A 17,585-nucleotide genomic window follows, 5' to 3' on the forward strand; every position below is an offset into this window, starting at 1 on the left:
AACAAAACTAGAACTCTGTCTTCCAATTCCTGGCTTGATGCTTATTCCACACTTCCCATATGATCTTTTTCAGAAGGACACGGGGAGAAGTCAACCACTGTGGCCAACAACAATAATAATAACTGAAAAGCAATACAGATTAAGAGCACATGAATTGGAATAAAACATGTTCTAGATTCAGGGGCACCAGGGTGGCTCAGCTGGTTAAATATCTGACTCTTAATTTCAGCTCAGGTCATGATCTCAGGGTCATGGGATTGAGTCCTGTGTTGGGCTCCATACTCAGTGTGGACCTAAGATTCTCTCCCTCCCTTTCCCTAGGCCCCTTCCCCCACTCACCCCACCTCAATAAATAAATAAATAAAATCTTAAAAAAAATGTTCTAGGTTCAAATTCTAGTTCACTAGTAAACCAGTTGTATGATCTCAGGCAAGCTACTTGATTTTTCTGTGTTTTATGAGTGAGACAGTCATAAAGGATGGAGTTTTTTTATGTTGTGGTATGAAAATCAATGAAATGGTTAATGTATATAAAACACTGAGTAGAGTTCTTGGCATGTAGTTTACTGCCCAGTAAATGTGAGCTACTATTAGTTACATAGTATTTTAGAGTTTAATGTTTTTACATTCATCGTCCCATTTGACTGTACATCAATCCCTTGTGTCCTTGCTTTACAGGTACTATGTTAACTGAAACTCATACATATCAGAACTGTGTCCTTGCTGTATTTCAATTTTATAGATGGGGAAACTGAGGCTCAAAGAAGTTTTAAGAAACTCATCAGATATCACACAGGTAGAAGGAGATATAAGGGAAGGCCTGAGAAAAAGATCTAACATTTTTCCTTGCATGTGGGGGTTTGATAAATTTTAAGCATATTAAAGCTCCTTAAACATATTTTCAGCCAACAGGATCAATTATACATTCTTGAATGCTCTGAACAAACCTCCAGAGCAGCTTCTGTTGCTGTCAATAATTTAAGCATACGCCAGAAGTAAACACATGAAAAATTTTAAATGCCCCAATTCTTCTTTTAAGGTGATGGGGAAAGTGAAACAGCGTATTCTAGTAAAAAAAAGTATACTAAATTACTTTAGGTGCTGTTTTTAAGAGCATTTTCAAATCAAAACCACAATGAGAAAAAACAAAACAAAAACAAAACAAAAAACCACAATGAGATACCACCCCACACTGGTCAGAATGGCTAAAATTAACAACACAGGAAAAAAACAGATGGCGAGGATGTGGAGAAAGGGGAACTCTCTTACACTGTTGGTGGGAATGCAAACTGGTGCAACCACTCTAGAAGACAGTAAGGAGGTTCCTCAAAAAGTTAAAAATGGAGCTACCCTAAGACCCAGCAATTGCACTACTAGGCATTTATCCAAAGGATACAAACATAGTGATTCAAAGGGGCACATGCACCCAAATGTTTATAGCAGCAATGTCCCCAATAGCCAAAATACAGAAAGAGCCCAGATGTCCATCGACAGATGAATGGATAAAATAGAAGATGTGGTATGTGTATACACACACACACACTGGAATGTTAGCCATTAAAAAGAATGAAATCTTGCCATTTGCAATGACATGGATAGAACTAAAGGGTATTATGCTAAATGAAATAAGTCAGTAAGAGAAAGACAAATATATGATTTCACTCGTATGTAGGATTTAAGAAACACAACAGATGAACATAGGGGAAGGGAAGGAAAAATAAAATAAAATAAAATAAAAACAGAGAGGGATACAAACGATGAGAGACTCTTAACTCTAGGAAACAAACTGAGGGCTGCTGGAGGGGAGGGGAGGCCGGGGGATGAGGTAACTCGGTAATGGGCATTAAGGAGGGTACCTCAATGAGCACTGGGTGTTATATGCAACTGATGAATCACTAAATTCAACCTCTGAAATTAATAATACAGTATATATTAATTAAATTGAATTTAAATTTAAAAAATATTAAAAAAAGAGCAAATAAGTAATTTTAATGTTTGTACTGGATATACTCACATCAAATGAGAAATGATGCATGTTCAAAATTTTTCTATTGAAGCACTGTTTTTAACAGTAAGACTGAAAACAACCTAAACAGTAATATATTAATCAATAAAGGGGGTGTTTAAATTATGGCATATTCGTACAAGGGAATATTATGTGGTCATAAAGGACTGGAAGACTGAGTTCTTTATGTCCTGGTATGAGAAAATTACTAAGACACACTGTTAAAGACAAGGTACAGAACAGTGCATAAGGTACACTAATACTTGGATAAAAATGGGAGGGCAAAAACGGATAAACATATTTGCTTATATATGCATGAAATATCTTAGGAATAATATAAAATTTACAACACTGCCTACAAAGATTTTGAATCAAGGGAATGGATTATATCTAGTTAATAAAATAAAACAAAGCAAAATAAAAATTTAAAAATCCAATGTTAACATGCTGTATTTACAGGAAAGTTACTTGAATTACACGTAGGAGAATTAGGACCATATCTTTTACTCCTTAAACTACCTCCCAGAGAAGGAATTCAACACTGATGAACCATTCACAGATCAAACTGGATAACCAAGGCAAAGAAATTCACAAAATCTTTTAGAAAGTTATATAACCTTGGATGACAGGAACATAAATGTTTATTATATTACCCTTTTACTTTTTTGTATTAGGAATACTTCAAATAGAAAAAAAAGGACAATACCAAAAGCACATGCAACAAAAGAAAAACTAAGCTGGACTACAGCAAAATTTAAAACATTTGTGCTATAAATGAAAAGTATTTAGAAAGTGAAAGGACAGGGGTGTTAAGCACCTGCCTTCAGCTCAGGTCATGATCCCAGGGTACTGGGATCGAGCCCCTCATTGGGCTCCCTGTTCAACGGGGAGCCTGCTTCTCCCTCTCTCACTCCCACTGCTTGTGTTCCCTCTCTCACTGTGTCTCTCTCTGTCAAATAAATAAATAAAATCTTTAAAAAAAAAAAAGAAAGTGAAAGGACAGCCCATTCATGGGAGAAAATATTTCAAAATCATAGCTCTCACAGTGGTCTCATATCCAGAATATGTAAGTCATAAGGGTCTTAAATCCAGAATATGTACCTCATAAGGGCCTTATATGTAGGATGTATAAAGAATTCTTACAACCCAGTAATAAAAACTTAAAAATGGGCAAAGAATCCAACAGACATTTCTCTAAGATATAAAAATGGATAATAAGCACAGAAAACACTCAACATCATTAGTCATTGGGAAATGCAAATCAGAACCACAGTGAGATACTACTTCATAACCCCTAAGATGGCTACAATAAAAAATAATGAAAGATAACCAGGGTTGGTGAGGATGTGGAGAATTAGAACCCTCCATACACTGCTGCTGAGAATGTAAAATAGTGGAGCAGCTGATGAAAACCGTCTGGCTGTTCTTTAAAAAGTTAAAACATATAGTTACCATATGATCTAGCAATTCCACTGTTAGGTATATGCCCAAGGGAAATGAAAACATATATCCGCACAAAAACGTGTACACAAATATTCATAAAAGCATTACCCACAATAGCCAAAAAGGAGAAACAACCCAAATGCCCATCAGCTGATGAATGGATAACCAAATGTGGTATAGCCATACAATGAAATATTATACAGCCACAATAAGGAAAAAGGTACTGAAACATGCCATAACATAGATCAAATTTGAAAATATTATGGTAAGTCAAAGAAGCCAGTTACAAAAATCACATACTTAATGATTCCATTTATAGGAAATGTCCAGAATGAGTAAAATGATAGACAGAAAATAGATTAGGGGTTGTTTAGTGTGGGTGGGGGTGGAGACAGGAAAATGAAGAGTGAATGCTAATGCATAAGGGATTTCTTTCGGGGGGATGAAAATGTTCTAAAATTAGATCATGATGGTTGCAAAACTCTTTGTATATACTAAAAACCACGGAATTCTTCAACAGGTTCAACAAACACTTTGAAGAGTTCAATCGTATAATATGTGAATTATATCTTGATAAAGTTGTTTTAAAAAAGGGGAAAAAAAAAGGCAATAGTTGAGCGAACATGCTCTAAGCATCAGGAGTTTTGCAGTTGAGTCTCAGGTATGTTACTGACCTGTTGCCCTGCATCAGGATAGTCATAGCACCTCTGGGCCAGTGTCCTCACTTATAAAATAAAGGAATTAGGGTAGATTCACTTCACAATTCTTTCTACCCCTATGATTCTGTGGTACCATAAAAATCAGATGAATATTTAGGGACTGAAAAATTCTTCCACAGCAAAAATGTCTAAGGAACAGAAAACTAGTCTCTCTCTTACTTCCATCTGTAATTTTACTGGAGGCGAGTCGAACAACCTCGGTGATCAAAGCTGTCTTTCCCAATCCACCTTTAGAAAAGCCCACAGGAAAGTGATATTTCACGAAGAAGGTGCTAAAAATCAAAACCAAAAAAAGTCATTAAAACATACATCAAATAACAAACGAATGTATTTATTATCTAATCAATCCTACATATCTTTCAAGGTCCTATTTTCAGCACCTCAGATCCTCAGAGGACCTATCTGTTCTCTTGAAAGCCTTCACCAATCCTATCAGGCAGAACTTCCTTGTGCTCGCATAGTTCACTTACTCTATCCATTTATCTATCTATTTTTGAGACATAATTGACATATAACATTATATTAGTTTCAGGCATATAACAATGATTTGATATTTGTAAAAGATGGAAAATGATCACAGTACGTCTACAAATTTTCCACAGCATTTTTAATATAAAATACCTATTTTGCATCCTACAGCCTTTTAAATGTGTCTGTCTTGTGCTGACTGTAAAGTGTATAACAACAGAGTCAGGGTCTCAATTTCCTTTATTCTCACACTTACCTAGTATTGGCCTTGAAACCCAGGGAGGAATTCACTACATTTTTGTTGACTGATTCATATGAAAGTACTTTATAAATCATAAAATGTTATACAATTATTTATTTTATTATTACTATTACCACCACACACTTTCCAGAAATGTCAAATATAGCTTTTCCATGTAAGAGACATACCGCTTTTTTGTTGCTGTCAGCTTAGGTGGTCTGCCAGAAAAACTTTTTTGTCCGGAGGTCATCTGAGGACTATCTGGAGGAACTCCCATTGTTTCGATGATGATTCTGACTGAATGTGTTCTACCCAAAAGGGCCAATTTATCCACACTTAGTGTCATCACTTGGGCATCTTCAGGAGTTTCTGGTATCATTTGTTGTTCAACCAAATTTCTGAAAGGAGTTCATATAGACAGTGAAACAGACAGTCCGAGGCCCAACATGAAAGGATCTAGTTTGCACAGGCAGGAAGAGGAAAGAGGAAGGGCCGCAAGTATCTTAATTCACAAGTTATCAAGGACTGAGAAATGACTTTAATCAACAGAATTCTGGTCCTAACCCACAGTGAAAGAAATTTAAAAAAAAGTAAAACCATTCTTCAATCTAAAGGCTTATCTCCACATAAGTACAGAAACTGATGTTACAGAATTAGGTTTTCTTTCATGGGCTACAGACATTACACCTCAGTTAACCTACTACTTTAAATAACTACTATCATCACTTCTGTGTATTCCTTTTCATTTGCTTTCTTTATGCGTATTTTCTACAGTGTAGTACAGCACACATTCAACCTAGAATTCTGCTTTCTCTCTTAACTATTTTATTGTATCCATCTTTTCATATCATTACACTTTTAAAGACTTAATACTTAGTGAACTATTGTAATTCACTTAACCAGGGTGATAGTGTTGGGCAAAAACAGATCATTTACGTTTTACTTTAGGAGATCTTGTGAAAATCTTCCTTTGCTTTTGCCTCTAAATAAGCCATCATGGAGAGGCTCACCTATTTTTCTTGCCCGCTGCCCTTTTCTTCAACTTAAGATCATTTGACTCCACAACCTTAGGAGATTTGGCAAGAGCTTTTGACTTGTTCATTTTTTTAGAAGGGACAGTATCATCTTCACTGAAGAAATCACTGATGCTGCTATCAGATTTCTATGGGGAGAAGAAACAAAAAGAGAGGCACTTAAAAAAAAATTGCTTTAGGGAGAGTGGTAATGAAAACATTTCTCTAAAAGTAATCAAATTCTTCTCTGCACATATATCATTCTTTTAAAGAGATAACTGATGCCAGGGAGATAATCCCACATTTCTCCTGGTATATAAAAATAACCTACAAGTTCGGTTCAAAGAAAATAAATGAAAATAGACTCTTCTTTCAAATTCTTAACAATAATAACAATCATTACTTATTTACTATCTACTATGTATCTAGTACCAAAGGCAGATTCCAAAGCCTATCTTTCTACCACAGTTTGAGGCAAAATGGTACAATGTCACCTAACTATATGGATGCAAAGACTCCACCTTTTTTCACCACTCCATACTACTAAGTGATTTATTCTACTCTTACTCTTGCTAAGATGAACTGTTTATTATGTCACAAATTTTCTTAATGGGGAACCAGTTGTTAAGTCCCTTGTAATTAAATTTTACTTAGAGAAAAGGTAGCTTACCACAATCAACTGATCAGCCCTTTCTATCACAAAATGCAAAATAAAGAGAGAAGACAGTGTTATACTTACTTGGTTTCAAATTAAAAAAAAAAAACTTGCTAATATAAATGCAGATAGGAATCCAATGTCATTTTTTTTTAAAGATTTTTTTGTTTATTTATTTGAGAGGGAACACAAGCAGGGGGAGTGGCAGGCAGAGGGAGAGGGAGAAGCAGGCTCCCCCCTGAACAGGGAACTAAATGCAGGGCTCGATCCCCAGGACCATGACCTGAGCCGAAGGCAGACACTTAACCGACTAAGCTACCCAGGCGCCCCTAATCCAATGTCATTTTAAGTTTATCACCTCCACCCCCTTTTTTCAGCATCTCAGGGTGTACACTGTATTGACCTATGACAAGGGTAACAAATTAATAGTTAAATAAGCACGATCAGAATGTCCTTCAAGGAAGAAGTACAACTTTTTCAAGGTGAAATTACAAAGCTTTTTGCTCTTAGGTTTTTCTTTATTAAGTGGCCGCTTTTAAAAATGGTTATAGACAAGGCATTCAAAATCTAAATGGGTCCACAGCCTGAAGGAAATTAGAGTAAATACACTAGATGGTTCAAAAGCTAAGAATTTTAGGAACCAAAAACACAGGCTAATAATGCTGAATTTCTAAGCTGCGGATGTTTTTCAATATTAAGAATATCAAACCCTGGGGAAGGACATGTGCATTCTAACTCCTTGATCTTTCCATTGCATCATGGTCTATTGGTTCACTCCTTCCCATCAACAAATCTTTTCTAAAATTTTTTTGTTCAAATAGCATGGGGGATTACTTAGTGCCATTTGTAAACTCACTCCTTTATTCACTAAGTACTCACTGAGTACTCAATATCCACCAGGCTTTGTTGTACTGGTAATACAAAGATAATGCAGACATGTTTTTGTTCTTGAGGAACTGTATCCTACAACATTGCCTGAATGTCCCAGGATCTTGTGGACATCCAGGCAATAAATTCTGCTTGGGGAAGTCTAGGATGGTTTCTTCACAGAGGTGATCAGTTGATTTTTGAAGAATAGAGTTTACCAGATGTATAAAAGTATTTCAACACTCAAAGTAGAAGGATCAGTATGAGCAAAAAACATAAAGATAAAAAAAGAGCTAGAGTATTTGGGGAGTGATGAGACAATCAGTATGACTGAAGGGTAAAGGGCAAATGTGGGAGATAAGGTTAGGGAAGTAAGTCAAGATCAGATTCTAATGCCATACTTAAGGCTTATGAGATGATGTCGTTAATTACAATTAATACCTATAAGCGTTTATATCATGATATGTAAAAGATAACAATCTCATAGGGCTAGAAAAAGAATTAAATGAAATAATGAATTTAAAACATTTGGCACAGTACTCAAAAATAACAGATTACATGTAAATTCCCTAGCACATCAAAAATGTGTAATAAATGTAAATTCTCTCTTCTTTTTATCCCACAAGTAACAGAGTATCAGTGATGATTTTTAAAATAGGAAGTCATGAAATCCTAATAATTCATAATATCTTTTAAATTCATCTCTTCCTTCCCAATCCCATTGCTGCCACTCTCCTACACACCTCCAATAACCCAATGGTTTCCTATCTGCTTCCAGGTATTCTCCCCTAATAGCTCCCTACATCACTGCTGGATTAACGTTCCTTAACCACCGTTTTGATCATGTCATTTCTCCTCACTTGACATTCAAAGGCTTTCACAGACTGGTTGCAATATGCTAGCTTGCCTTATTGATGATGACTTTTCCACATAAATTCTCATCAGTTCAAATGAGATCCCTTGTGGTGCACAAATTACTTCTCTAGACGGGTCTTTCTTTCTATTCCCATTTTATATCCTTTCTCTTTCCCTCTAAACACTTTTTTTTTTCTTTTTAGTAAGCTCTATACTCAATGTGGGGCTAGACCTCACAACCTTGAGATCAAGAGTCGCATGCTGTTCCAACTGAGCCAGCCAGGCACCCCTAAAATTCTTAACCTTGCTAGGCCTGTCTCCTCATCTGTAAAATGACATACATAAAATGGATAGCTTTCTGTCTGGCAAGTGGTAACATGCCTGCACCTAATAATATTATTAATAGTCTTGTTCTCTAATTTCCAAAGCTGCAGATTCAATTACTTACAGGTGCCGTGTAAAATAAGCTCTCCAGGAGACTCTGGTCATACTGAGGATCATTCAGCTCACTGCTACAGTACACATCACTCCCAGGAGATGGGGAATCTGGAGGAGAGCCTAGCCCATTCCAGTACTGACCTTGGGATAATTCAGCACTGTAGAGGTAAGAAAAACAAAGCAGAAGGACATTAAAAGAAGTTTCAGTTGAGCTATATTTTTCTAACTGAAAACTTTCTAAAGTTCTAAACATGAAAGAAGATATGTTAAGCAGAAGACTCACATTAGATAGAAGACTACCTGATAAATATTTTCATATTATATTCTCCCTCCTCTGGGATGCCAACAGCTAGTATTCAAAAATACACTACTGACACTGATTATGATCTCATTCATTTATTTAACAAACATTTTTCTTTTCTGGGCACCTATTATGTGCCAGGCATGGTGTTAGGTCTTGAATGATACAGAGATGGTTAAACTAACTTGCTCTACTCTTGCACTGCTTATGGTCTAGCAGGAGGAAAAGAAGGTAAAGAATTAACTATAATTCAATGAGTTGAATGCTCATGCTGTTTTTGTGAAGAATTCATAAATATGCCTTCTTCCATTAAGCAAAAATATGTGTATTTAGGGTTATTTATGGCAAGATTAATTCCATGTGTGATACAGAAATGAGTAAAACAGAAACCCTACTTATAAAAAGTTTGTAAATTAGTAAGGAATATAAGCATACAAGTATGTGTATACTTCATTCATTTTTGTTTCTCCTAAAATAACTGGTACTGAATAGACATCTGTAAATGAACTTATTGAATTCTTAATGAACATGTTATTAATCATAAAAGCAATATTTATTATATGTACCAGGCACCGTGCTAAGCATTTCAGTTATTCTTTCAACTTTGCTTCCCTTTCATGCTAGCTGCTATACTTTCTCCCCCTTTTTTCTTCTTTTTTTTAAAATTTATTTGAGTAATCTCTACACCCAGTGTGGGGCTCAAACTCATGACCCCGAGATCAAGAGTCATATGCTCTTTCAACTGAGCCAGCCAGGTGCCCCATCCCCTTAATTTCTCAAGAGAATAGCACATAATTATTACCTTCAAATTAGATCATGTTCCTACGTTTCCTGGAACAAACATAATAAATGTTCCTTTCTTCACTTTTTTTTTTTTTTTTATCTATAGCAGGGTTTCTCAAATTTAGCACTACTTATATGGTGGTCAGATAATTCTTGGTCATTGGGAGCTATCCTGTACATTTTAGATCCCTCTACTCATCTGATCCCAGTAGTTCTTCAATTTTGATAACCCAAAATGTCTCCAGACATTACAAAATGTTTCCCCTTCACTGCACACACTTAAAGTTATGAAGATCTCCACTGTTCAGTATTCGGTCCTCCCCTTTTAATAATTTTTTTTTTCAATTAACACTTCTTTGAACTTATTATACTGTCTATGGCACATTAAAAGGCCATGTTGAATAAAAGTGGTGAGAGCAAGCATCTTTTGTTTCTGATCTTACAGGAAAAGCTTTCAGTGTTTCATCATTAACTATGATGTTTGTTGTGGGCTGGTCATGTATGGCCTTTGTTATGTTGAGGTACACTGCTTTTTTTTTTTAAAGATTTTATTTTTTCCAGAGAGAGAAAGTGAGAGCGGGGAGAGGAGCAGACTTGGAACATGGAGCCGACTGAGATCATGACCTGAGCCCAAACCAAGAGACGCTTAACTGACTGAGCCACCCAGCCACCTGAGGTACATGGCTTTTATACCTAGTTTGTTGAGAGGTTTTATCATGAATGGGTGTTGAATTCTGTCAAATGCTTTTTCTGCATTTATTGAGAGTATCATATGACTTTTATCCCTCATTTTGTTAATACAGTGTATCACATTTATTGATTTGTGGATGTTGAACCATTCCTGCATCCCTGGAACAAATTCTACTTACGATGGTATATGGTCCTTTTAATGTACTGTTGAGTGTATTTGCTATTTTGTTGAAGACTTTTGCATCTACGTTCATCAGGGATACTAGCCCATAATTTTCTTTTCTTGTAGTGTCTTTGTCTGGCTTTAGTAGCAAGGTAATGCCGGCCTTGTGAAATGAGTTTGGATGTGTTCCCTTCTATGTTTTGGAAAAGTTTGAGAAGGATTGGTACTAGTTCTTTAAATGTTTGGTAGAATTCATTAGTGGAGCCATCTGGTTGGTTTTAGACTTCAGTTTGCTAGGAGGTTTTTGATTACTCATTTAATCTCTTTAATAAGTCTGTTCAGGTTTTCTGTTTCTTCATGATTCAGTTTTGATAGTTGTATACTTCCAGGAATTTACCAATTTCTTCTAGGTTTTCCAATTTGTTGGCATATAATTTTTCATGGTAGTTTCTTATGATTGTATTTCTGTGGTATCAGTTATAATGTCTCCAATTTCATTTGTAATTTTAAGTCCTCTCTTTTTGTCTTCGTAAGTATAACAGTTTATAAAAAAAAAGCCCAGCTCTTAGTTTCATTGATCTTTTTTTTTTTTTTTTAAAGATTTTATTTATTTATTTGACAGAGACAGAGATAGCGAGAGCAGGAACACCAGCAGCGGGAGTGGGAGAGGGAGAAGCAGGCTTCCCACCGAGCAGGGAGCCCAATGTGAGACTCGATCCCAGGACCCTGGGATCATGACCTGAGCCGAAGGCAGACGCTTAACGACTGAGCCACCCAGGCACCCTCATTGATCTTTTATATGGTCTTTGTAGTCTATTTCACTTATTTCCACTCTGATCTTTGTTCTTTCCTTCCTTCCACTAACTTTGGGCTTAGTTTGTTCTTTCTCTAAGTTCCTTGAGGTACAAATTTAGTTATTTAACTTGAGATCTTGTTTTTTTTTTTTTTAAGCTTTTATTTATTTATTTGAGAGAGAGACAGCGAGAGAGGGAACACAAGCAGGGGGAGTGGGAGAAGGAGAAGCAGGCTTCCCGCTGAGCAGAGAGCCCGATGTGGGGCTCAATCTCACATGACCTGAGCCAAAGGCAGACGCCCAACAACTGAGCCACCGAGGCGCCCTGAGATCTTTCTTGTTTTTTAATGTACACGTTTATGCTATAAATTTTCTTCATAGACCTGCTTTTGCTGCATCCCATAACTTTTGGTATATTGTGTTTCCAGTTTCCTCTGTCTCAAGTTACTTTGAGTTCCCTTTTGATTTCTTCTTTGACCCACTGGTTGTTCAGGAACATGTTGTTTAATTTCCACGTATTTGTAAATTTTCTAGTTTTCTTTTTGTAATTGATTTTTAATTTCACACTACTGTGGTCAGAAAAAAATGCCTGCTATTTTAATCTCCTTAAATGTATTAATAACTGTTTTATGGCTCAGTATATGATTTATCACAGAGAATGTTCCATGTGTGCTTGAGAAAAATATGTATTTTGCTGCTGTTAGATGGAAAGTTCTGTATGTATATATATATATTAGGTCCATCTGGTTTGTGTCATTTAAGTCCAGTATTTCCTTATTTTCTGTCTGGATGATCTATCCATTGTGGGATGTGGGACATTAAAGTTCCCTGCTATTATTGTATTGCTGTTATTTCTCCATTCAGATCTACTAACATTTGCTTTATGTATTTAGCTGCTCCTGTGGTGGGTGCATAAATATTTACAGTTATATCCTCTTGATGAATTGACCAACTATCATTACATCATGACCTTTTTTACCTCTTGTTACAGTTTTTGGCTTAAAGTCTATTTGTCTGATGTAACAACAGCTACCCCAAACTCTCCTTTGGTTTCCACTTGCATGGAATATCTTTATCCATCCCTTCAATTTGAGCCTATAAGTCCTTAAAGTCTCCTGTAGGCAGCATATAGTTGGGTCTTGTGTTTTTATCCATTCAGTACTCTCTGTCTTTTGGTTGGAGACTTTAGTCCACCTACATTTAAAACAATTATTGATAGACATGAACTTAATACTATCATTTTGTTAACTGCTTCCTGGTTGATTTGTAGTTCCTTTCTTGCTCTCTTCCTTTATGATTTGATGATTCACTGTAGTGGCCTGTTTCAATTCCTTTATATTTTATATATTTACTATACACTTTTGCTCTGTGGTTACCATAAGGCTTACATATTTATAACAGCCTATTTTAGGGTGATAACCTAAAACACACATAAAAGCTCCCATACCTCATTTTCAATTTTGATGTTACAGTTTGTAGCTTTATATTGTGTATCCATTAACAAATTATTATAGTTGTATTTTTTTTTTTAAAGATTTTATTTATATATTTGACAGAGAGAGACACAGTGAGAGAGGGAATGCAAGCAGGGGGAGTGGGAGAGGGAGAAGCAGGCTGCCCACCAAGCAGGGAGCCCGATGCGGGGCTCGATCCCAGGACCCTGGAATCATGACCTGAGCTGAAGGCAGACGCTTAACGACTGAGCCACCCAGGCGCCCCTAGTTGTATTTATTTTTAATACTTTGTCTTTTAACCTTCATATTAGATTTATAAGTGAATTACCCACTGCCATTGTAATATTACAGTATTCTCAATTTAACTATATATTTCCCTTTAGCCATGAGTTTTAGAATTTTGTATGTTTTCTTGTTACTACTTAGCATCCCTTTTTTTCAGCTTGAAGAACTTCCTTTAATGTTTTTTGTAAGGTTAGTCTAACAGTCATTAAGTCCTTCAGCTTTTGCGTGTCTGGAAAATTCTTTATCTTCCCTTCAATTCTGAAGAACAGCTTTGCCAGGTAGAGTATTCTTGGTTGGCAGTTTTTTTTCTTTCAGCACTTTCAAATATATAATCCCACTGCTTTTAAAGATTTACCTATTTATTTGAGAGAGGCGGGGGGGTGCAGAGGGAGAGAGAGAGAGAAGCTCAAGCAGATTCCCCACTGAGCATGGAGCCCGACATTGGGCTCTATCTCATGACTCCAAGATCATGACCCAAGTTGAAATCACGAGTTGGATTAACCGACTGAGCCACCCAAGCGCCCCTAGTTTGTAGGGTTTTTGCTGAAAAATCTGCTAAAAGTCTTATGGAGTGTGCCCTGTCAGTAAAGCTGCTTTTCTCTCCTTACTTTTAAGATTCTCTCCTTGTAACTTTTGACAATTTAATTATATTGTGTCTCAGTATGGGTCTCCTTTGATTCATCTAACTTAAAACTCTGGGATTCCTGGATCTGGATGTCTGTTTCTTTCCCCAGGTTAGGGAAATTTTCAGCCATTATTTCTTTGAATATTTTTGCCCCTTTCTCTCTCTCTCCTTATTCTTCTGGGACCCCTATAATGTGTATATTGATCTCTTGGTTTCTAAGTCCCTTATGTTATCTAAACTCCTTTTCATTCTTTTTTCTTTTTGTATCTCTGACTGAATTCCACTGCCTTGTCTTTGAGTTTGCTGATTCTTTCTTCCCATTGATCTAGTCTGCTGTTGAACCCTCTTGAATTTTTCAGTCAGTTGTTGTGTTCTTCAGTTCTATGATTAGTTTGGTACTTTAAAAAATTTTCTGTTTCTTTGCTGAAATTCTCACTTGGTTCATGTAACTGTTCTCCTAGCCTCAGTGAACATCTTTATGACTGTTATTTTTAATTCTCTGTCAGGTAACCCACTTATCTCTGCTTCATTGAGATCTGTTTCTGGATATTTATTCTGTCCTTTTGTTTGGAACATATTCTTTTGTTTCTTCATTTTACTTGACTTTCTCTGTTGAATTCTGCATATTAGACAAAACAGTCACCTGTCTCAGTCCTGTCATAACATCCTGACAGACAGTCCTGACCTGTTTCTATTCTTGACAGTAGGAGATGAACCTCATCAATTAGTCTGGCTCCCAAGCCCCTACTTGCCTCATAAACTTTTCTGATTGTCCAAGCCTCCTCCTTTGTTCTTAGTAGCTCCCAGTAGTTGAGGGTATGCAAAGACCCACCAATGTCCCAAACAGGAGGATCAAAGTCAGTGCCTAGATGCAGGCTGATTGGAAGCTGAACCCTCAAATAGTAGCTGGGAAAGTATGTATTATTTTGAGTCTCATGAATGCAAGCCCCACCGGCTTTCAGAACAAAGTGTTTTTGGAGCCCATATCTCTAGAGGGAGGCTTAAAAGTTGAGGAACTAAATATGGGGTCCAAGTCCTACACTCTTTAAGAAGTCAGGACTTGGGGGTTCCCTCCTGACTATATAGTACTGTGTTGGGAGTTTTAAAAAACAGTTTCATTTAGACATAATTCACATAAGATACAATTCACTCATTTAAAGTCAGTAATTCAGTAGTTTTTTGTGTATTTGCAGATTTGAACAACCATCACCAGAGTCACTTTAAAAACATATTCATCACCTCAAAAAGAAATTCTACCCATTAGCTATTACCACTTACCCTCCCATCATACCCAGCCCTGAAAAACCCACTAATCTGCTTTCTTTTCTACAGATTTGTCTATTTGGTATGTTTCATATAAATGGACTCATAAAATATGTTCTCTTTTGTGACTAGCTTCTTTCATTCAACATGTTTTCAATGTTCACCTATGCTACAGCATGTTATCAGTACTTTATTCCATTTTCTGGACAAGTAATATTACATTTTATGGATATATCACTTTTTTTCTTTCCCATTCATTATCTCATGAACATTTTTAACTATAATGAATAATGCTGCTATGGAAATTCATGTACACATTTTTGCATGGATTTAGTTTTCATTTCCCTTTGGTGTATACCTAGGAGCTGAATTGTTAGTATATATATAGTATATAACAGTTTGAGGAAGTAATGAACTATTTTCCAAAGTAGCTGCACCATTTTACACTGCTGTGAGCAGTGTATGAGGGTTCCAAATTCTCCACATCCTCACCAATTTTACTGATTTTTTGATTCAAGCCATCCCAGTGCTTATGACGTGGTATCTCACTGTGGTTTTGATATGCATTTCCCTGAGAACTAATGGTGCTGACATCTTTTCATGTGTATATTAGCCATTTCACTATCTTCTTGGGAGAAATCTCTATTTAGATCCTTTGCCCATATTTTTAATTGAATGATTTGTCACTTAATTATTAAGTTGTATGAGTTCTTTATATACTCTAGATATAAATCCTTTATCAGATTGGCAAATATTTTCTCCCATTCTGTGTTCCTTCTCTTCCTTCCTTCCCCTTCCTTCCTTCCTCTTCCTTCCTTCTATATGTTTAGTTAGCCAACATATAGTACATCATTAGTTTTTGATGTAGTGTTCAACGATTCATTCATTCATTCATTAGTTGTGTAAAACACCCAGTGCTCATTATAACATGTGCTCTTCTTAATACCCATCACCCAGCTACCCCATCCCTCCCTTCCCCTCCCTTCTGTAACCCTCAGTTTGTTTCCTGGAGTCCAGAGTCTCATGGTTTGTCTGACATAGGTTTATTTCTAAACTCATTTCTATTCCATTGATTTATATGTCTGTCCTTACGTCAGTACCAAATGGACTTGATTATTGTTTCTTTGTACCAAGTTTTAAAATAAGGAAGTGTCAGGGGCAACTGGGTGGTGCAGTCAGTTAAGTATCCAACTCTTGGTTTTGGCTCAGGTTGTGATCTCAGGGTAGTAAAGGTAGTAAGATCGAGCCCTGCATCTGGCTCCTCACTTAGTGTGGAGTCTGCTTAAGACCATTCTCTCCCTCTGCCCCTCCCCCCCAATAAATAAATAAATCTTTAAAAATAAAATAGAGAAATGTGAATCCCCCTACTTTTCTCTTTTTCAAGACTGGGCTATTCTGGGTCCCTTGCAATTTCACAGGAATTTTAGAATCAGTTTATTAATTTCTACAAAGAAGTCAGCTGCAATACTAATAGGGATTGCACTGAATCATGAACATGGGATTTTTCTACATATTTACATCTTTTAAAATTTCTTTTAATAATGTTTTGCAGTTGCACTGCACTTATGTTTTGCACTTCTTTTGTTAAATTTATTCCTAAGTATTTTATTCTTATTACTGCTATTATAAATGGAATTGTTTCTTAATTGCATTTTTGGATTGTTCATTGCAAGTATACAGAGACACAATTGATTTTTCTGTATTGATCTTATAACCTGCCATCTTCCAGAATTTATTAGTTCTAATATTTTTCAGTGGATTCTTTATGATTTTCTACATGCCAGATCATGTCATCTGTGAATATAGTTGTATTTCTTCCTTTCCAATTTGGATCCCTTTTATTTTTTTTCCTGCCTAATTACATAGGCAACATAGGTTACATAAGAGACATAATAAGACCCTGAATTAACATGTGTCTGCTTAAAATCTGAGGTTTTTTTAAAAATTAATTTATTTGAGAGAGAGAGTGTGTGTGTGGGGGGGGGGGGGAGCAGAGGAAGAGAGAGAGAAAGAATCTCAAGCAGACCCCTGCTGAGGTGGAGTCCAACAGGGGGCTCGATCTCACAACCCTGAGATCATGACCTGAGCTGAAACCAAGAGTTGGACACTTAATTGACTAAGCCACCCAGGAGCCCCTAAAATCTGAGTTTTTAAAATTATACCCTAATAATGGTGTTGGAGATAAAGCTGGGAGATAAGAACGGAAAGGTGAGCTGGAGACCATTCTGTAAGTGAAGCTAAGAATAAAAGGCTAACGACTAGATTTTTACTTCGTAGGTAATAAATAGCGATTTTTATTTAGTATGCAATGAGTAACCAAGGGAATGATTTGGCTACCCCATGGAAGTGCTGCTTTCAGAAGATAAATCTGTTAACAATATACACAATGAGGGGAACCTGGGTGGCTCAGTCATTAAGCGTCTGCCTTCAACTTAGGGTCCTGGGATAGAGTCCCACATGGGCTCCCTGCTCAGCGGGAAGCCTGCTTCTCCCTCTCCCACTCCCCCTGCTTGTGTTCCCTCTCT

At 36.5% G+C, this 17,585-nt stretch overlaps 1 protein-coding gene across 5 annotated transcripts in view; it reads right to left on the bottom strand.

Moving 5' to 3' along the window:
* The window catches only part of C2CD3 (C2 domain containing 3 centriole elongation regulator), a 146,852-nt gene that overhangs the window by 97,673 nt on the left and 31,594 nt on the right, over positions 1 to 17,585 (bottom strand). For all 5 annotated transcript variants that reach the window (XM_078058536.1, XM_036119521.1, XM_078058537.1 and 2 more), the window contains 4 exons: positions 8,714 to 8,861; positions 5,886 to 6,037; positions 5,064 to 5,273; positions 4,326 to 4,438 (listed from right to left, as the gene is read on the bottom strand). In XM_078058536.1, the coding sequence (XP_077914662.1) occupies positions 4,326 to 4,438; positions 5,064 to 5,273; positions 5,886 to 6,037; positions 8,714 to 8,861 (623 nt within the window). The remainder of the gene's footprint in view (positions 1 to 4,325; positions 4,439 to 5,063; positions 5,274 to 5,885; positions 6,038 to 8,713; positions 8,862 to 17,585) is intronic.

This window comes from Halichoerus grypus, chromosome 11 (genome assembly GCF_964656455.1).
Source record: "Halichoerus grypus chromosome 11, mHalGry1.hap1.1, whole genome shotgun sequence".
In the NCBI taxonomy this organism is placed as follows: Eukaryota; Metazoa; Chordata; class Mammalia; order Carnivora; family Phocidae; genus Halichoerus; species Halichoerus grypus.